This window comes from Schistocerca piceifrons, chromosome 10 (genome assembly GCF_021461385.2).
Source record: "Schistocerca piceifrons isolate TAMUIC-IGC-003096 chromosome 10, iqSchPice1.1, whole genome shotgun sequence".
Classification (NCBI taxonomy): Eukaryota; Metazoa; Arthropoda; class Insecta; order Orthoptera; family Acrididae; genus Schistocerca; species Schistocerca piceifrons.
The window spans coordinates 111996514-112019225 of NC_060147.1; the positions used below are offsets into that span (position 1 = coordinate 111996514).

General features: G+C 45.8%; 1 protein-coding gene across 1 annotated transcript in view; it reads right to left on the reverse strand.

Annotated features, from left to right (window-relative positions):
- LOC124719056 (probable cytochrome P450 304a1) overlaps positions 1-22712 on the reverse strand; it is an 89623-nt gene that overhangs the window by 42916 nt on the left and 23995 nt on the right. Inside the window, exons 2-5 of the mRNA XM_047244726.1 lie at positions 18727-18975; positions 15785-15948; positions 12818-13111; positions 8029-8146 (exon numbers count right to left, since the gene is read on the reverse strand). Coding sequence (XP_047100682.1) covers positions 8029-8146; positions 12818-13111; positions 15785-15948; positions 18727-18975 — 825 coding nt within the window. The remainder of the gene's footprint in view (positions 1-8028; positions 8147-12817; positions 13112-15784; positions 15949-18726; positions 18976-22712) is intronic.

Sequence of the window (22712 nt, forward strand, 5' to 3'; positions counted from 1 at the left end):
GACACCTTACAAGATTAAAGTATTCTGTAACTGTCTGCCCAAGCCACACACCTCGTGAGCTGGCTATTGCCCTGACTGTAGGTAGAGCACAACCTTACTTCTCTCTTAGGAGGGATCAGGTGGTGAGCCCAGCGCCACAACCGCCTTTTACCCCTGTGAAAGGCACCTGGAACTGTTTTGAGCTCAGACTGAGTGGAGCTGGAGCTATCCTGAAGGGTTTGGAACGAGGAAAAAATCCCTGACCCGATCTAGGTCTGAACCCAAGACCACCGGAGCCAGAGCCTAGTGCTCTACTCACTTTCTTTTTTTAGTCTCATTTTGTTCGTTTTCGTTTGTTGCATCTGCTCAGTGCGGACGTCGCAAGACACCTGTTTCAGTTCGTCGTTGATCCATTAACTCAATTTTTTTTTATTACAGAGGGCATCTAACCCCCTGACCGAACACGCTGAGTTACCGTGCCGGCGACTCACTAGACCATCACGACAGCTAGGTACTCTGTGGTTTTCCTAAGTTGATTACATTGAATACTGTGCTTTTGTGTATTTGAAAGTGTCACAGTTCATTTAGATGTCCAATCATATTTAATGACAACAATGGAACATTCCATATTAACTGTAAGAAGAATGTCATGGCAAAATCATACAGACCTAGCAGTGGCACATTGCTTGCGTTGAGTTACAGTACCACATGGCTTAGTGTGACCAAAGCAGTTCATGTAGGCAGTAGTCTCTTAGGTATAATAGTTCTGACTCCATGGTGTGCCTATTTGAGACAGCACAACAACATGATCTCTGCAGTGACTGGATTGAACCAAAGTATATATTTTAACGATATGGGGGTGGCTTATATCAGCCATTACTGGTCGATTGATTTGAAATTATTGTAACAGCTTTGAACAATAAATTATTTTCATATTTAGATGACGATATACACAATTTAAATGTTACGTGATAATTCACTTCAAATATGGAAACTACGAAGCAAAATGTTGTCCTCCAGTGTCACAATCAGGAAAAGATTAGAATCCGACTGGAGCCATGAAAAGTAGGGGGTGCCGCAGGGTACCGTTCTGGGTCCACTGCTTTTCATATGTATCAACGATATGCCGCTAAACATGACACATCATTCAAAAATTCTTCTCTTTGCATATTACACATTTGTTACCGGGAAAGATGTGTAATACAATGCAAATTATCTAGCTAATAGAGCAGTCAGTAACATTAGCAGGTGGCTTTCGGAGAACAGATGCAACACAGACGCAATCCACATAACTCTTGTAAAAGCCAAATTATATTTCCAAACGTGGTCAAACTGTCTGTGAAGGCGACCATTTTAAATTGTTAAGACTGAGGGGAGGTAATAAGCTTTCTCGGACTATCACATTCAAGATATTGTGTGGAAACTGAATGCTGTTATTTTCACCATGAGATTAAACCCCACTACCTCTGACAATGAAACGTGAAGGATTGTTTACTTTGCTTACTTTTAACTGTATTATGTCCTACGGTATCATATTTTGGGGCAACTCTTTAGTCTGCCGTGAGTGGACCCAGAAAGTATGGGATGGTGCTCTGCCCACTGATGAGTCGCTGTTTAGCTTGGAGAATGATTCCTGACGTCTTTTAATCTGGCCGCCCCCCTGGTTATCATTAGAATTCTGACAGTACTGCGCAAAGGAACTAATACCTCAGCGCCAATATCCTTTTCTTGAGCAGCATCATGTTTGGAGCACACATGCCATTACAGTGATTTCAAAGACTAGAGTGGCGTTTGGTTTGCAGGAGATGACATTGTGCAACAGTTGTTGTTGTTGTTGTTGTGGTCTTCAGTCCTGAGACTGGTTTGATGCAGCTCTCCATGCTACTCTATCCTGTGCAAGCTTCTTCATCTCCCAGTACCTACTGCAACCTACATCCTTCTGAATCTGCTTGGTGTATTCATCTCTTGGTCTCCCTCTACGATTTTTACCCTCCACGCTGTCCTCCAATACTAAATTGGTGATCCCTTGATGCCTCAGAACATGTCCTACCAAGCGATCCATTCTTCTAGTCAAGTTGTGCCACAAACTTCTCTTCTCCCCAATCCTATTCAACACCTCCTCATTAGTTATGTGATCTACCCACCTAATCTTCAACATTCTTCTGTAGCACCACATTTCGAAAGCTTCTATTCTGTTCTTGTCTAAACTATCTATCGTCCATGTTTCACTTCCATACATGGCTACACTACATGCAAATACTTTCAGAAACGACTTCCTGACACTTAATTCTATACTCGATGTTAACAAGTTTCTGTTCTTTAGAAACGCTTTCCTTCCCATTGCCAGTCTACACTTTACATCCGCTCTACTTCGACCATCATCCGTTATTTTGCTCCCCAAATAGCAAAACTCCTTTACTACTTTAAGTGTCTCATTTCTTAATCTAATATCCTCAGCATCACCCGACTTAATTCGACTACATTCAATTAGCCTCGTTTTGCTTTTGTTGATGTTCATCTTATATCCTCCTTTCACGACAGAACAGTTATGTGCGCCTTATTCATGGGTCATAATCACCTGGGATTTGTAAACCTAGGTAAAGCGTTCAACAATATAAAATCGTGCACGATGCTCTAAATTCTCAGAAACATTAGTGTCCACTACAGGGAAAGACGGGTAGTATACCATATGTACACGAACTAAGAGGGGAGATTGTAGATCAAGAACTAAGTGTTCAGATTAGAAAGTGTACTATTCATGTGAATATCAAAGAAGCAATGGCAGAAATAAAACAAAGGTTCATGAATGGGATCAAAATTCAGGGTTTGAGGATGTCAATGATAAGATTCACTGATGATATTGCTATCCTCAATGAAAGTGCAGAAGAATTACAGGATCTGTTAAATGGAATGAACAGTTTAATGAATACAGATATGGACTGGGAATAAATCACAAAAACACTAAAGTAATGAGAAGCAGTAGAAACAGAAATAGTAGAAGCTTAATATCAAAATTGGTGATCATGAATTAGACGAAGGAATTCTGCTACCTTGGGAGTGAAGTAACCCATAACAGTCGAAGCAAGGAGGACATAAAAAGCAGAGTAGAACAGACAAAGAGGGCATTGCTGGCCAAAAGAAGTCTACTAGTATCAAACATCAGGCTTAATTTAAGAAAGAAACTTCAAAGAATGTACGTTTGGAGCTCGGCATTGCATTGCAGAGAATCGTGGATTGTGGAAAAACCAGAAAATAAAGGAAATCGAAGCGTCTGTGAAGTGGTGCTACAGAAGAATGTTGAGAATTAGGTGAAACGATAAGATAAGGAATAGGAGGTTCTCGGCAGAATCGGCGAAGAAAGGAAGATATGGAAAACACTGATAAGAAGAAGGGGCAGGATGATAGAATGTGTGTGAAGACATCAGGGAATAACGTCCGTGGAACTTGAGGAAGCTGCAGAGGGTATAAACCGTAGGGAAAGAGAAGAGATTGAAACATGACGTAGGGGGCAAGTGCTATTCTGAGACTATGAGGTGGGCAAGGAAGGAGAATTACTGGTAGGGTGCACCAAACCAGCGATTGATGACCCAAAAGACGTGGACCCTCAGATCTGCGTTATGGATGGTAATGTCCAACCTCACAGGGATGGTGGACGAGTATACGTAACAAGAGGACATCACGCATCTACGAGGGTAATCCCATAAGTAAGGTTCAAATGGCTCTGAGCACTATGGGACTTAACATCTTAGGTCATCAGTCCCCTAGAACTTAGAACTACTTAAATCTAACCAACCAAACGACATCACACACATCCATGCCCGAGGCAGGATTCGAACCTGCGACCGTAGCAGTCCCGCGGTTCCGGACTGAAGCGCCTAGAACCGCACGGCCACCGCGGCCGGCCCCAAAAGTAAGGTCTCCTATTTTTTTTTGTAAGTACATAGACCTGTTTATTTCTACAATGGTGTACATCAGTTTACAGCTTGAACATTTAGCTATTTTTCGACATAATCACCATTTCTGTCGATGCCCATGTCATACCAGCTCGCCGCCATGCTGTTCAGAAAGTTATGAACCTTTCTTTCACCTCGTCGTAGGAGCTGAATCGCTTTCTGGCCAAATGTTCTTTTAACCTAACGAACAGATGATAGTCACTGGGCGCCAAGTCAGGACTATAGGGTGAGTGCGTGATTATGTTCCACTGAAACTGTTGCAGGAGGGCAACAGTTTGCCGAGCGATGTGTGGGCGAGTGTTGTCATGGAGAATGAGTACGCCCTTGCTCAACATTCCACTTCTGCGGTTCTGCGTCTCACAATACCTGTCAGCGTTAATTGTGGTCCCAGTGGGCATAAAGTCTACCAACAATAACACCCCTTTCCGATCCCAAAAAACGGTTGTCACTACTTTACCGGCAGACTGTATTTGTTTGAATTTCCGCAACTTTGGCGAAGAAGGATGCCGCCACTGACGTGATTGTTGCTTGGTCTCAGGTGTAAAGTGCTATGCCCAGGTTTCGTCACCCGTGACAATTGAGTCCAGATAGTTGTCCTGTTAGTATTTAGACACTGGACTCGCATTCGGGAGGACGCCGGTTCAATCCCGCGTCCGGCCATCCTGATTTAGGTTTTCCGCGCTTTCCCAAAATCGCTCCAGGCAAATGCTGGGATGGTTCCTTTGAAAGGGCACGGCCGACTTCCTTCCCCATCCTTCCCTAATTCGATGAGACCGATGACCTGGCTGTCTGGTCTCCTTCCCCAAAAACAACAACAGCAGTTGTCCTGTTCTGCTGCAAGGCGGTGAAGAAATGCGCGGGAAGTATCAACTCGTTGGCACATGTGGTCCTCAGTCAGCATGCGTGCCACCCATCTTGCGCACACCTTCCTGTAGTGCAATGTTTCCATTAAAATTCTGTGAGCGGTGCTTCGGGAAACCTCAGGAACCAACGTCCAGAGATCATCCAGGGCGATCCGCCGACCTTGACGCATGCTTTGCTCAACCTTCAACACTGTCTCCTAAGTAATTGACGGTCTCCCGCTCCTTTGTTCGTCGTGAATTTCGGTCCGACCAGTTGCAAACTCTCTACACCACCTTTTTGACATCCATGCACGACTCATCATACACTTCCGTCAATTGGCGATGGATTTCAATCGGCGCCGTGCTCTTTGCGTTCAAAAACCGAATAACTGAGCGCAATTCGCACTTGGCGGTAACATCCAACGGGTGCTCCATTCTCAACGGCTGTCAAGCCAAGACAGCACCTCAGCGCGGCGTGCGCATGTTTACACACAGCGCGTGAAGCACTCTTGTGTGACCAACTGCCACACAGAGTTCTGTACTTACAAAAAAAAAAAAAAATAGGAGACCTTACTTTTCGTATTACCCTTGTAGATAGGTCAGCTCGCTCGCTGGGTGTACGTGGAACGTGGACTGCAGCCGTAACCCACAGAGCACGTTTATCCAACAGTGACAGCTGTTACCACAAGCTACGATGGGTAGCCCAGTAGAAATTATGTATGCCATCGTGGCTACTGTATTGCAAGGGTTCGTATCTTGTCGTCACTGAAGAGATACCACATATAGCACGTGTCACCCCCAAATAGCATGGCTGGTTTTGTAATATGCCTCGTATTTTTACCATTGTGTCGTGTGTTACAATGATGTCAGGGCACCTTTTAACTCAATTATTACCCGCTACCTTGTATGAAAGACGACAGCACTCATAAGTAGATATCTTGAGAAAACAACCGCTTGGTTAATCTTGTGAATTATATGAATGCGTAGCGCTCGATGGGAGTGTGAGTAGGCCATGAGATAGAGCGCGCACTTGCTCTAACGCTGGATGGCGCAGTGGTTATCGCACCTGCCTAGTACACAGAAGATCCCGGGTTCGAATCCCGGTGTGGTACACATTTTCATTCGTCGCTGCCGATTCCACGTAATGTCCTGATGCAGCTGACAGCAGTGATTCAGTCCCTTACTTCCCCTCCCCTCTACCCCTTTAATTTACAAATAAGATCTTGTAAATAACTCATTTAGCGACCTGTTTCATAGCCTAGAACCACATCATAAGTTTAGATTCGTTAAATCGTGACGTTAAATTTGCAAATGGACAGGAACGAACGACAGTAGGCCGAATATAACTGGTTGTCTGTTATGGATTCATGGCGCGCTTGAGGAATCGTAGACCCATGCTTTCTGCTTACCTGACGATTCACTAATTGTGCCATATATTCATAGATAACGAATGTTCGGTTCTGTCCATGTTGCAACACTGATGTCATAATTTAACAGATACAACGTGATGTTGTAGCTTCTAGGCTACGAAACAGGTCGCTAAATATGTTATTTACAAGACCAGCCAAGCGGTTATCATTCAACACAATTATCTCCATGCCATGTGTTGTTTCCTGGATCTTGTAGATCCCTCAGCTTATGGGCATCAGTATAATCTGAGAGCAACTTACCACAGAACTGCTGAAGTGCCTAAACAAAAATCTTAATTTTCGATATGACTGTTGTCAGACAGACGTAATATAAAAATAAAATACTAAAAACTTCATTTACTTTTTATCACATGATCTCACATGGGGTTTTGGAACAATTAATCAAGCCAAGCTTGTTTCCCGAGCTGTAGGACGTCCAGCAGATATGTGTTCAAAGAATTGCTTCCCAATATACCTATTCCTCAGTGAAATTTGTCATTAATATCTCTCTTCAGATCAATAGCTCAGTTTATGAAGTTAACGATAGAAACAAGAATAATCTTCACGAATATTTAAAGTCACTCATTTTGATCCAGAAACGTGTCTGTCATTAACTTGCCAGCACTCATAAAAAGTTGAACTACTAATGCGGTTCAGTTTCAGAAGAGCCTAGAGGATTTAATTGATGATTTTTATAGCAGAGCCTATTAATGACTGTGGATTATTATTAATATCAAATAATGTCACTATTACATAGAAATCTGACTCTCTGCACATTTTCAGTGCAGTAATGTAATCAATGTAAATAAGTGTCGGAAACAGATTTTTTACATGAAACTTCCTGGCAGATTAAAACTGTATGCCGGACCGAGACTCGAACTCGGGAAGTTTCATATCAGCCGACAGTCCCCTGCAGAGTGAAAATCTCATTCTAGATTTTTTACAAGCTGCGAGGCGACAAAAGCCTAAGAATTATCATCCGCACCTAAATTTATTGTACATATACATGTTTTGTGTCAGTTTTGTCACTATCTCTTAAATGAAGAAAGTGTATTTATTCCACATCCATAAGACCCATGGCACTTGGAATTGGTATTTATTGTCCTAGCTTTGACATGTTCTACGAGGACATGGGGAAAAGTAATGCCCCCCAACTTTTATTGGAAATCTCTTAAAACTTTTTAAATAAAACAAACTTCATTAACATTCTACATCGTTGTTCCTCATATCTACATATTTATTTCTCAACATGGTCACCCTGGCGGCGAACACATTTCTCACAACGAGACACCAATTTGTTGACACCGTCACTGTTGAATGTTCCGTATTGTAGACGGAGCCGCAACCTCAACTCCGCTTGCATCGTTTCATCGCTATCAAACTGAAGTCCTCGAAGGCGTTCTTTAAGTTTTGGAAACAGATGAAAATAGAAAGGGGGCGAGGTCGGGACTACATGGAGGTTGATGGATATAACTTTAATTATATACAACTTTTATATGTAAAACGGTTTTATATATTATTGTTTCGAAATATTCCCTCTGAACCTAATACTGTAAATTACCTTTCGGGATAAGTTTTACTCCTTAAAAGTAAAATTGGGAAGAAAAAAATACGTGTTGCAGTATTTTGCCCCTCTATACACGCGCAAAGTTGCATCAGGATCGTGTATTGACAGTTAGGAATATTCCCTTGTTAGTGTGGGTCGAGGTCGTCGACTACAGAAGAAAATTAGTTTCAGCAGCTTCGGTTATATGTTGCCCGTTTTAAGGAAGAAATGAAGATTATCAAAGAGTATAATCTCAGACTGAGCGTAATTGTAATTCGGGTAAAGTAACGCACACTTACTGGTGAATGGTGTCGGTTCTCCCGTGTGCTCTCGTTGCTTGATCTCCCTGAGGTAGGTGTCAATGAAGCCACGCTCGTAGCCGTCTTCGTAGGTATTCTTGTGGTCCTCGATCAGTTTCTGTGGGCAACGACAGAGTGTGATAAGTATATGGAAGTAAACAACTGACAGACATCGAAACGTGCAAAAGAAGAAGAGGACTTAGATGGCTGGCATATAAATTGAGAACAGAGGGCATTTTGACGATTTTCTTTTAGGTTTGTTTTGTGCTTTAAATTACTTTCGTTCACTCAAAATGATCTACTTTCCTATCGTCCAGCCAAGCTGTTCCTGTCTTTTTGAGAATTTCTGCTTAAATTTTTTTCTTACAGATATATCTAGTTAGTTTTATTCCTGCAGCCCTCAGGTCTTCTTTTTGCAATCATCATGACCACCTACGTAGTAGCCGGTATGTCCACCTTTGACACAGGTAACAGTGCCGGCACGTCGTGACATGGAAGCACTGAGGCATGGGTAGATCGCTGGAGTGAGCTGGCACCACATCTGCACAAAGTCACCTAATTCCCTTAAATTCCGGGGAGGGGGCGATGACATTGGCTCTGAGCACTACGGGACTAAATATCTGAGGTCACCAGTCCCCTAGAACTTAGAACTACTTAAACCTAACTAACCTAAGGACATCACACACATCCATGCCCGAGGCAGGATTCGAACCTGCGACCGTAGCGGTCGCGCGGTTCCAGACTGAAGCGCCTAGAACAGCTCGGCCACACGGGCCGGCGGCGATGACATTGAATCACATCCCAGATGTGTTCGATCGGGTTCAGATATGGCGAGTTGGGGGACCAGCACATCAACTGGAACTCGCCACTTTGTTCCTCGAACCACTCTGTCATGCCCCTGGCCTTGTGACATGGAGCTTTATCTTGTGGAGAACGGCGACTCTCGTCGGGAAACATGATCGTCATGAATTGCTGTACGTGGTCTGGAACCAGTATATGATACTCCTTGGCCATGATGGCGCCTTGCAGAAGCTCTACTGGAACCACGGATACCCACATGAATGTTCTCTAGAGAATATGGCGCCGTCTCCAGCTCGTCTCCATCCTATAGTACAGGCGTGCAGTAGATGTTCCCTGGAAGAAGACGGATTTGCGCCCTCCAATCGGCATGACGAAGAAGGTATCGGAATTCATCAGACTGTGCAACGCTGTGCTGATGGTCACGTGCCCATTTCAGTCGTAGCTGCCAATGTCGTGGTGTTAACATTGGTACATGCACAGGCTGTCGCCTGTGGAGGCCCATTGTTAGGAATGTTCGGTGCACTGTGTGTGCAGACACACTTGTACTCTGGCCAGTATTAAAGTCTGATGTTAGTTCCGCCACATACTTCCCAGTCTACGACATAGGATATCTGTAATGAAGGGAGGTCGCCTAACCCCACGATATCTGGATGTGGTTTCACTTAAGTTTCGCCACGTGTTGAAAGCACTCGCCACAACACTCCTCCAACACCTGACAAGTCTTGCAGTTTCCGAAATGCTCGAGCTATGGGCTGTGGGCCACGGCAATCTGTCCTGGTTCAAACTCAAAATAGATCGCACGCCTCCCCATTCCACACAAGGGTAGCACGTTCACTGATACTACATGTACTGTGCATGTGTGTGACTAGCAGTCATCCCTCGCCAGGTGACGCAGTCATCAGATGACGCTGCTATTGCCTGGACATGTTTATACCGATAGCGGGTCGGTGATCATAACGTTCTGGCTGATCAGTGTATTTTACTGTTTCATTTTTAGCTTTACTTTCACAATGAGTGCAAATGGACCTACCTTGCACAAGACTGGTCCCAGCAGATTCGTCTCCATACAGACCCTCATTAGCCACACACCGTTCTGGCTAGCCAGACAGGGATGCGGAGTAAGCACCCCTCACTGGTGATGACTGCCCACTACAAGACCTGTCTCTGACGAGTGACTCGCTGCAGCAGACTCACCTCTATGAAGATCGTCACCTGGAGAGGGCCCTCCAGTCCATGCCAATAGCAGAATAGCTCAAGGACAATGGTGACAGCCACGAGTCGATGGTGAGGAACGCCCGAACACCCCTCTCCCCCACCCCCATCGTTGTGGTATTTAAATGATAGTAGAACTACGTTATACAGGGTGTCCAACATAAATCAGGTATGCCTTATGTGCCGGTTAATTATCTCTAGTCATATTGCTTCTGAAGTGTCAACACTGTCTCGAAAGTGGTCTCACTACATTTTATCGGAAAGTTGAGTGCAGCTGTGTGTTCGTGTGTTACTAGTTGCGAGGAGTGGGTATTGTCGAGTTGTTGGACACGAACAGCGAATTGATATTGTAGAGTGTTGCTTGGAGACAAGTTCCGTCAAGTACTGTAAAGAAATGTTCCAAGCGAGGTATACTGGTAGACACTATTCAAGATCTGTGCAAGAAGTGGAAGACTGTAGGATCCGTGCAGAGTGTGCAGAGGGATAGGCGGACGACAGTGAGGACCCCTGGGACGGAATTCGCACTGACATTACGAGAAATCCTTGCAAGTCAATAAGGGGGTTATTACATCAAATTGGTGTATCTTGTACACCACCTCATCGCATGCTAAAAGATATGATATTAAAAGGCTATCGTGTGAGTGAGGTACAAGAGTTGAAATTTGGGGATCACGAAAAAAAAAAATTTCATTATTGTTAACCTCATTTGTTAACGGTTACTTGGACCCATTGCTTTACTTCATGTCAATGGGGCCCAGTTTAGTTTGTCCGGTTATGTAAACTATCAGAATTGCAGATACTGGTCACAGGACAACCATATATTCTGCACGAAAAACCTGTCCACTCAGAGCAGATAGGAGTTTGGTGCACATTGTCCGGCATGTACTTTTTTGGCCCCATATTTCCGTCTTAAACACTGCCAGAAATCTAGAGATCTTTGACTCTTTGTATGTACAATTAACAGATGCAGAGAAACTGTATGCAGTATTCGAACAGGATTGAGCAACTGCTCAGATATCAAGCCAAAGTATGGGGCATATCACAAAAGTGTCCCCTGAAGACAGAATTGTCAGTAGAAGCCTCTGGCATACGAAGACCATGGACTTAACACCGTGTAGTTTTTATTTGTGGGACACAATAAGCAGCAAAGTGCATATTGACAATCCCCACACAGTAGACGATCTTAAACAGAACATTACTAGAGAAATTAACAACATCACACCCGCAGATTTACAGCGTTCAGCTGATAACATCAAAGAAAAAATGGTTCAAATGGCTCTGAGCACTATGGGACCTAACATCTGAGGTCATCAGTCCATTAGAACTTAGAAATACTTAAACCTAACCAGCCTAAGGACATCATACACATCCATACCTCAGGCAGGATTCGAACCTGCGACCGTAGCGGACGCGCGGTTCCAGACTGAAGCGCCTAGAGCCGCTCGGCCACAGTGGCCGGCGATAACATCATCAAACAAAGCCATCGATGCCTGGATGCCCACAGGCACCACTTCCAGCCTCTCTTATACACAGGTAACTACATGTTTTCTACCGTTAGTATTATCTATTATATTTTAATTAGTTCGTTGTTACTTGAATGTAAGGTATGAGGAGTGCCGGTTTTATGTGGGGCGCCCTGTACCTGAAGCCAGGGGCCTCGCCTCCACACAGGGTGTCATTTGGAGGGCGTCTTCCTGTCCGTCCCACTATCCACAAAACCCGGGCCAGGCACAAGTGTTTGCTGAGGAAGCCTTGTGAATCGAGCTACCTTCTTCAAGACTTGTGTCAGCAGACTCTTGATAATGAATTCAGTTGGGAGGAGCATACCATAGAACTGCAGAAACGCCTTAACAAATCTGTATTTGCAATTCGATTGTTAGCATACATAGGCCACATAAAAATGAAGAAGCTTGCATACTTTGCCTACTTTCATTCCATAATGTGATATGGTATAATATTTTGGGGTAACTCTTCAAGTCAAACAAAAGTTTTCAGAGTCCAAAAGCGTGTAATACGTATTATTTGTGGAGTAAATTCACGGACGTCCTGTAGAAACCTCTTCAAAGAACTGGGTAGACTAACTACTGCCTCTCAGTATATTTACTCCTTAACGAAATTTGTCCTAAATAATATATCTCTTTTTCCAACAAACAGCTCAGTTCATACATACAAAACCAGGAACAAAAATGATCTGCACAAGGACTTAAAAGCACTTACTTTAGTTCAAAAAGGGGTCCACTACTCAGGAACACTCATCTTCAATAATTTGCCAGCAAACATAAAAAATTTAGTTACAAATAAAGATCAGTTTAAAAGGAGCCTGAAAGACTTACTAGTGGCCCACTCCTTCTGCTCCATTGACGAATTTTTTAATAGAAACAAATGATGTATTGTATGTATTCATATTATTAGTATTGTTATTTCAGCTTTCAAAAAAATTTGACATGTTCCACATCCATGAGGATCTCCTCAGCACGGATCTATGGAACGAAAAACTAATCTAATCTAATCTAATCTCCAGGAAGGTTCTCATCTGGAGAGAACCCTCCAGTCCATCCCAGAAGGCAGAGAGCCAGACCAACCACGAGTGTATGCTAAGAAAGCTTTGTAACTGGGGCTACCTTCTCTGACACTTGTGTCAGTAGACTCACCTCCAGGAAGGTCCTCATCTGGAGAGAATCCTCCAGTTCAACCCAGTATGCAGAGAGCCAGGGCAGCCACGAGTGCATGCTAAGAGAGCTTTGTCACTGGGGCTACCTTCTCTCAGCAGACTCACCTCCAGGAAGGTCCTCATCTGGAGAGAGCCCTCCAGTCCGTCCCGGTATCCGGACAGCACAGGCGCCACTCTGGACAGCCACGAGTGGATGGTGAGGAAGCCCCCCGTCGTGTCTCCGTGCCGCTGGAACCTGATGCCAGCCTCGCCCAGGCGACGAGCCATCTCGTCTGCGGAGCGTGGCAGCCTGGCCCCCGTGTACACCGCCAAGATGGAGTTGATGAAAGTGGGGAACAGCGCTTCGGGCAGCAGAACACGACGCGAGCCGTCGCCTGCTGGCGATAGCCGGGCCACCGCCTGCCGAAATGTCACGAAGCTCACGAGCTCCACTCGAGCTGTAGGTGTTGTGAGACGACACGTGCAGAGCGATCAAAAAATGGTTCAAATGGCTCTGAGCACTATGGGACATAACTTCTGAGGTCATCACTGCCCTAGAACTTAGAACTACTTAAACCTAACTAACCTAAGGACATCCATGCCCGAGGCAGGATTCGAACCTGCGACCATAGTGTTCGCGCGGTTCCAGACTATAGCGCCTAGAACCGCTCGGCCACTACGGCCGGCGCCGAGCGATCAGTCAGGACATCAACACTCCACGTATTCCTCTGGGCGAATATTGTGTGTCAGACGTGTCTCCACACCTTTGGTGTCACAATCATGCAACTGGGAGAGGATGCTAAGCAAAATATTTTCAAATAAGAAATTATTGTCCAGAAATTATCATTCCCTTTCCCGTTCCACTCGCAAATTGAGCGAGATTACATTCTTCTCATGTAACGTTATTGAGGAAGTTTAGAGAAGCGTCATTTGCGGCAGACTGCACAACGATTCTACTGCCAGCAATACACATATCGCGTAGCAACAGTAACAGCTCCTCTGAAGGCACATATTGGGTATCTCTCCCACGGTCGTCAGTGGCATTTTTTCCGGTGTTTCCGTAGATACACTAATGGCCATTAAAATTGCTACACCTAGAAGAAATGCAGATGATAAACGGGTATTCATTGGACAAATATATTATACTACAACTGACATGTGATTACATTTTCACGCAATTTGGGTGCATAGATCCTGAGAAATCAGAACTCAGAACAACCACCTCTGGCCGTAATAACGGCCTTGATACGCCTGGGCATTGAGTCAAACAGAGCTTGGATGGCGTGTACAGGTACAGCTGCCCATGCAGCTTCAACACGATACCACAGTTCATCAAGAGGAGTGACTGGCGTATTGTGACGAGCCACTTGCTCGGCCACCATTGACCAGACGTTTTCTGTTGGTGAGAGATCTGGAGAATGTGCTGGCCAGGGCAGCAGTCGAACATTTTTTGCATCCAGAAAGGCCCGTACAGGACCTGCAACATGCGGTCGTGCATTATCCTGCTGAAATGTAGGGTTTCGCAGGGATCGAAGGAAGGGTAGAGCCACGAGTCGTAAGACATTTGAAATGTAACGTCCACTGTTCAAAATGCTGTCAATGCGAACAAGAGGTGACCGAGACGTGTAACCAATGACACCGCATACCATCACGCCGAGTGATAGGCCAGTATGGCGAAGACGAATACACGCTTCCAATGTGCGTTCACCGTGATGTCGACGAACACGGATGTGACCACCACCATGCTGTAAACAGAACCTGGATTCATCCAAAAAAATTACGTTTTGCCATACGTCCACCCAGGTTCGTCGTTGAGTACACCATCGCAGGCACTCCTGTCTGTGATGCAGCGTCAAGGGTAAGCGCAGCTACACGCATGAAAGATCTCTTGTGCGCGTCGTTTGGTGATGATCGTGTGCTCAGCCGACACTTTCGTCATGATTGGCCTCCAAGGTCCCCAGACCTCAGTCCGTGCGATTACTGGCTTTGAGGTTACCTGAAGTCGCAAGTGTATCGTGATCGACCGACATCTCTAGGGATGCTGAAAGACAACATCCGACACCAATGCCTCACCATAACTCCGGTCAGGCTTTACAGTGCTGTTCATAACATTATTCCTCGACTACAACTATTGTTGAGGAATGATGGTGAACATATTGAGCATTTCCTGTGAAGAACATCATCTTTGATTCGTCTTACTTTGTTATGCTAATTATTGCCATTCTGATCAGATGACGCGCCATCTGTCGAACGCTTTTGAAATTTTTTATTTTTTTGGTTCTAATAAAACCCCATGTCATTCCAAGCATGTGTGTGAATTTGTACCTCTCTATCTACATTATTCCATGATTTATTCAGTTTTCAAATGTATACTGACTTTTTGATCACCTGGTAGATAAAACGAATATCGCGCCAGACTAATATGATAGATCTCTGTCGAATGGGTAAAATTTCGTGTTAAAAATAATTTTGTTTAGAATAGTAAACAAACCGAGGCTTTCCGTGCACATTGCGAGTCACATGAGCAATATTTGTTTGAGCTCACTCCAGCTGAACGTTGCAAAATCGAATTTGTAAATATCTGCCGAAACACCAGAGAAAATGCGTCTTACGACTCTTAGGATGGACACCAGGTAGACAGTCGTCTTTCCCTAACGCCACTTGCGAATACTGGAAAACAGTACCAAGTACCCTCCACCATGCAAGATACGGTGGGTTGCGGAGTATGTATATAGGTATAGACCGGTGACTTTCTGGCTCTCATGTGAGGGAAGCCCGAATTGGGTATCGCTTGATTCATCTATTCGGAATCCATGCTGGTTGCCATTGTGGGCCGGCCAGGTTGGCCTAGCGGCTCTAGGCGCTACAGTCTGAAACCGCGCGACTGCTACGTTCGCAGGTTCGAATCCGGCCTCGGGCATGGCTGTGTGTGATGTCCTTAGGTTAGTTAGGTTTAAGTAGTTCTAAGTTCTAGGGGACTGATGACCTAAGCTGTTAAGTCCCATAGTGCTCAGAGCCATTTTGCCATTGAGGATGCTGTATGACGGTTGTGTGGCGGTGCGGACCAGGAGTGGACGTCAGCCGCAGGCTCACCTCGTCCTCCCGATCGCCTTGGATGAGCTCCAGCAAGTCCCTCAGCTCTGCCTCGATCTCCGCCTCCAGTCGTCCAGAGCGGCGGCCGAAGCCGAAGTCTCGCATGTGTCTCAGGGTGAGGCGCCGCTGCTCCAGCCACTGCGGGCCCTCCGACAGGAAGATGCCTGCGGGAAGACAGAGGACGCATCGCATAGTAAGAGCAGAGCCGTGGAGGCGGTCAGATGGTAATGATCTGTGTTTGGACCACAAATTCCACAGCTCCATGAATATATATATATATATATATATATATATATATATATATATATATATATATATATATATAGGGTGGTCCATTGATTGTGACCGGGCCAAATACCTCACGAAATAAGCGTCAAACGAAAAAACTACAAAGAACGAAACTCGTCTAGCTTGAAGGGGGAAACCAGATGGCGCTATGGTTGGCCCGCTAGATTGCGCTATCTAGGTCAAACGGATATCAACAGCGTTTGTTTTTATTTTATTTATTTATTTATTTTTTAATAGGAACCCCCATTCTTTATTACGAATTCGTGCAGTACGTAAAGAAATATGAAAGTTTTAGTTGGACCACTTTTTAGACTTTATCGCGTATTATCAATAATGTTCAGAATATAGGGTACATGATTTCCACGCATCACTGTGACGCCGTCCAGTTCCAACTTTGGCCACCAGTTGCCGTGATGAATCATCATCATTCATAGTCTAACACACCTGCCCAGTCGCAGTGCACTTGTTGACACATCAGCATGAGCTTGGACAGAGAGAGCAGGGCATAATTGATGAAGCTCTATTGTTCTTGTGGTCTTCAGCCCTGAGACTGGTTTGATGCAGCTCTCCATGCTACTCTATCCTGTGCAAGCCTCTTCATCTCCCAGTACCTACTGCAGCCTACATCCTTCCGAATCTGCTTAGTATATTCTTCTCTTCGTCTCCCTCTACGATTTTTACCCTCCATGCTGCCCTCCAGTACTAAACTGGTGATCCCTTGAGGCCTCAGAACATGTCCTACCAACCGATCCCTTCTTCTAGTCAAGTTGTGCCACAAACTCCTCTTCTCCCCAATTCTATTCAATACCTCCTCATTAGTTATGTGATCTACCCATCTAATCTTCAGCATTCTTCTGTAGCACCACATTTCGAAAGCTTCTATTTTCTTCTTATATAAACTATTTATCGTCCATGTATCACTTCCATACATGGCTACACTCCATACAAATACTTTCTGAAACGACTTCCTGACACTTAAATCTATACTCGATGTTAACAAATTTCTCTTCTTCAGAAACGCTTTCCTTGCCATTGCCAGTCTACATTTTATATCCTCTCTACTTGAGATTCGCCGATGACCTTGTAATTCTGTCAGAGACAGCAATAGACTTGGAAGAGCAGTTGAACGGAATGGACAGTGTCTTGAAAGGAAGGTATAAGGTGAACATAAACAAAAGCAAAACGAGGATAATGGTGTGTATTCGAATTAAATCGGTTGATGCTAAGGGAAATGGGACACTTGAAGTAGTAAAGGAGTTTTGCTATTTGGGGAGCAAAGTAACTGATGATGGTCGAAGTAGAGAGGATATAATATGTAGACTGGCAATGGCAAGGAAAGCGTTTCTGTAGAAGAGAAATTTGTTAACATCGAGTATTGATTTAAGTGTCAGGAAGTCGTTTCTGAAAGTATTTGCATGGAGTGTAGCCATGTATGGAAGTGAAACATGGACGATAAATAGTTTTGACAAGAAGAGAATAGAAGCTTTCGAAATGTGGTGCTACAGAAGAATGCTGGAGATTAGATGGGTAGATCACATAACTAATGTGGAGGTATTGAATAGGATTGGGGAGAAGTTTGTGGCACAACTTGACTAGAAGAAGGGACCGGTTGGTAGGACATGTTCTGAGGCATCAAGGGATCACCAGTTTAGTACTGGAGGGCAGCATGCAGGGTAAAAATCGTAGAGGGAGAAAAAAAATGGTTCAAATGGCTGTGAGTACTATGGGACTCAACTGCTGATGTCATTAGTCCCCTAGAACTTAGAACTAGTTAAACCTAACTAACCTAAGGACATCACACACATCCATGCCCGAGCAGGATTCGAACCTGCGACCGTAGCGGTCTCGCGGTTCCAGACTGCAGCGCCAGAACCGCGCGGCCACTTCGGCCGGCCAAACATGTAGAGGGAGACCAAGAGATGAATACACTAAGCAGATTCAGAAGGATGTAGGTTGCAGTAAGTACTGGGAGATGAAGAAACTTGCACAGGATAGAGTAGCATGGAGAGCTGCATCAAACCAGTCTCAGGACTGAAGACCACAACAGCAACACATATATTAATTGTTTTGGTGTAAGCTGCCGCCAGAACACCATTCGGCAAAGATGAAGCGAGAAGATCGGTAGTAGGCGCTGGATAGAGCGCGCCTATCGGGAGAGAGGCCAAAGACAGACTTGCAAGCAACACGGCGCAAACGCCCACTCGACAGGAAGTATTTAGATCGCCACCACTGACTAGAGGGCCTCACGACTAGCTCAGTCCCCCAGTCACTAGCTTACTGTCAGTCACTCTCACTCATTCTAGCTGGCATCTGTCATTCATTCACAGTGCAGGTTAGGCTACGACAATATGTAGCGTCCGATTATAGCAAGATTACCGATATTGTCTGTAACAGGACTATTATGGAAGAGCTGGTACCACAACACATGGACTGTATTGAAGATAAGTAGCTTCCTGTTCATGTACATAAAGAACCCCATTAATCCATATGTGCATTTGCATTGTAGAAAGAGGATATTGGCCACCAAACAAACTCCACTCTCGTTATTCCCATCCCTCTAAAGTGGCCACTAGGACACTCCACAAATCATAAAGGGTCGAAAGCTCTTTAGTTCGCAGATGATGCAGTTGTCTGTAAGAAAGTGCAGTACATACCGAGGTCCTTGTGGTAGTTTCTCACGACGCCCAGTACGTTGATCACCCGGCCCTGCATGTACGGGTTGCTGAGCATCTCCTTGACGCTCTGGCGGTCACAGGCGGCCACCGTCGGGTAGCTGCCGAAGTGGAAGCCGATCACCTTGGACTTGTAGCGACGAGTCATGGCGTCCAGCACGCGGTAAGGGAACTTGTAGTTCTCCAGGAGCAGCAGGGGGTAGGTGCCCCATATCGGAAGGGCAGGCGGACCTGCAACACCGTAGCATGGCCACTGTAACTTGTTGTTGCAGTTATCGGTTCCAAGACTGTTTTGATGCAGCTCTCCACAAAAGGCTATTCCGTACAAGTCTCCACATTTCTGCCTTACTACTTCAACCTACATCTGAATAAAATGTTCACAGTTCTCTAGCCGCATCAGTTCGAACGGAATTGCGCGTTTTGTAAGGCCATCTCCGCCACCGTCGTCAAGAGTAAAACCACTGCTAGCTGGGACTGAATTTTTTTTCTTTATTGTTACTTTGACACCTTTACAATAAAGGTAGGCCGACAGCGGCCTATCTACGCCGCTCTTCGGCCATAGAGAATACATATAGTAAACAGAAAGACAGAAAAACAAACAAACATGGCGGATAAAAACGAGGGACAGACATAGTAAAAATAAATGAAGCCGTTCACAGGCCCACTGTTTGGATAAAAAACGTTCACCACTGTACACAACGGAGAAGACAGAGTTTACACACGTGAACGGAGGAGCACGAACAGAGAGACACTGAAGCACCAACGCGAAGACAAACACGATCACTGGCGACGATCTCCGGCGCACGAAGATGCACCGTTCACACGAAAAAGCCGGGAGCCTGCCAGAGGGAAGAGGTGAGGGTAGAAGGAAGAGGGGGAGGGGATAGATGCCACTGGGAGAGAAGAAGGGAGGGGGGGTGGGGGGTGTCGAAGCTCAGGGAGGGGAGGAGGGGGAGAGGAGGGAGAGAAGGGAAAGGGGGTACCCTGGGGGAAAAACACAGGGGGAGGAAGGGGAGGATCAAAGTTGGTAGGAGAGGTAGATGGAGGGGATGAGAGCATCATCAGGGAGGGGGAGTTGGCGGAATCCACCTTGGGCAAGGGTATGCAGTGTGGAGAGATGGAGAGCAGGTGGGATGTGGAAGTACAGGCGCGGCAGCGATCGGGAGTGGGAAAGGATGGGAGAGATAAGCGGGGAGGTGTAAAGGATCTGTATCCGTTCAAGGAAGAGGTGTGGTAAAGGAATTAAGTCGTAGAGGATCCGTGTGGGGGAGGGGAGGCGGATGCGATAGGCGAGACAGAGCGCATGGCGTTGCAGGATTTGATGGGATTTGTAGAAGTGGGACTGGCGCAGTTCTCCGTTTATATAGCCACACTTGCCGCCCCTTGCACCAATCAGTGAGGGCCGAAACGGCGCATACGCAGAAGGTGACTGGGCATCTCGCAGCAGCTCCGGCTCGCTGCGGGACCGCGTGACTTCAGGTGGCGCGAGGGGCAGGCTCCACGTTTCAAACTGACGCTCCTGGCTCGCTACAAACATCAAGCCTACGTCTTTGCTTTCGCTCAGTGTTCAAAGCCAGCCTCTTCCCCTACTAAACCTATATACTCCTGGTCTCTGTTAAAGCTGTGGCTTTTCATTCTAATCTTCTCTGACTCTTTTGCAACGGAATACCGGTATGTTGGCACAAGAGCCAAGACTCTCGTGTTCTCAAACTTTTGTATCCGTTTTCCAGGCAATGCTCAGCTGTAGCCCACTTGTCAAGCTCGCTTTGTTTAATACACTACTGGCCATTAAAATAGCTACACCACGAAGATGACGTGCTACAGACGCGAAATTTAACCGACAGGAAGAAGATGCTGTAATATGCAAATGATGAGCTTTTCAGAGCATTCACACAAGGCTGGCACCGGTGGCGACACCTACAACGTGCTGACATGAGGAAAGATTCCAACCGATTTCTCATACACAAGCAGCAGTTGACCGGCGTTGGGCCGGCCGGTGTGGCCATGTGGTTCTAGGCGCTTCAGTCTGGAACCGCGTGACCGCTACGGTCGCAGATTCGAATCCTGCCTCGGGCATGGATGTGTGTGATGTCCTTAGGTTAGTTAGGTTTAATTAGTTCTAAGTTCTAGGGGACTGATGACCACAGATGTTAAGTCACATAGTGCTCAGAGCCATTTGAACCATTTTTTTTTTTTTTTTTTGACTGGCGTTGCCTGGTGAAACGTTGTTGTGGTGCCTCATGTAAGGAGGAGAAATGCGTACCATCACGTTTCCGACTTTGATAAAGGTCGAATTTGTAACCTATCGCGATTGCAGTTTATCGTATCGCGACATTTCTGCTCGCGTTGTCGAGATCCAATGACTGTTAGCATAATATGGACTCTGTGGGTTAAGGAGGGTAATACGAAACGCCGTACTGGATCCCAACAGCCTCGTATCACTAGCAGTCGATATGGCATGCATCTTATCCACACGACTGTAACGGATCGTGCTGTCACGTCTCGATCCCTGAGTCAACAGATGGGGACGTTTGCAAGACAACAACCATCTGCACAAAAAGTTCGACGACGTTTGCAGCAGCAGAGACTATCAGCTCGGAGACCATGGCTGCGGTTACCCTTGACGCTCCATCACAGACAGGAGCGCCTGCGATGGTCTACTCAACGACGAACCTGGGTGCACGAATGGCAAAACGTCATTTTTTCGGATGAATCCAGGTTCTGTTTACAGCATCATGATGGTCGCATCCGTGTTTGGTGACATCGCAGTGAATGCACATTGGAAGCGTGTATTCGTCATCGCCGTACTGGCGTATCACCCGGCGTGATGGTATGGGGTGCCATTGGTTACACGTCTCGGTCGCCTCTTGTTCGCATTGGCGGCATTACATTTCAGATGTGTTACAACCCGTCGCTCTACCCTTCAGTCGATCCCTGCGAAACCCTACATTTCAGTAGGATAATGCACGACCGCATGTTGCAGGGCTTTCTGGATACAGAAAATGTTCGACTGCTGCTCTGGCCAGCACATTCTCCAGATCTCTCACCAACTGAAAACGTCTGGTCAATGGTGGCCGAGCAACTGGCTCGTCACGATACCCCAGTCACTACTCTTCATGAACTGTTTTATCGTGTTGAAGCTGCATGGGCAGCTGTACCCGTACACACCATCCGAGCTCTGTTTGACTCAATGCCCAGGCGCATCAAGGCCGTTATTACGGCCAGAGGTGGTTGTTCTAGGTACTGATTTCTCAGGATCCACGCACCCAAATTGCGTGAAAGCGTAATCACATGTCAGTTCTAGTATAATACATTTGTCCAATGAATACCCGCTTATCATCTGCATTTCCTCTTGGTGTAGCAATTTTAATGGTCAGTAGTATATGTTGCTTGTACTTGGTACAACACTCTGCAACTGTGCAAATTGCCTGGCCTATACAGATGCTCCCGCATTCGCAAGGGACACCGTAAAACCCGGGCATATGGAGAGCTTTGACGTCTTTATCAAGGCGCGGCTGAAATGGTTCAAATCGGTCTAAGCACTATGGGAGTTAACATCTGTGATCAGCAGCGCCGTTCCGGACTGAAGCGCCTAGAACGGCTCGGCCACAGCGGCCGGCGGGCGCAGCTTGTCTCCTATCTTGGGGGGGGGGGTGCCGGAACACAGGTCTCAGTCCACGTTTCTGAAGCACACGTCCTAACCTGCTGCTTTTTGCCCTACAGTATGGCAGGAAAGTCTCTGGCTTTGCTTCTTCTGCCGATTCACAAGTCTTCTTCGTTTCCAATCCCTCTCCCTCTCCCTCTCCCTAAACCCATTCTCTCTGAACACGTGTCTCAAATGTTGCAAATCAGACTGTAAGTGGTCAGAAATAATTTTTCTCTTTGTATTAAGTGTTCAGGCCTCATTTTTTTGTGTACAGCGTGGTGATAACTATCGGCGATCAAGTATCGATCTGTGCGCATTGGTT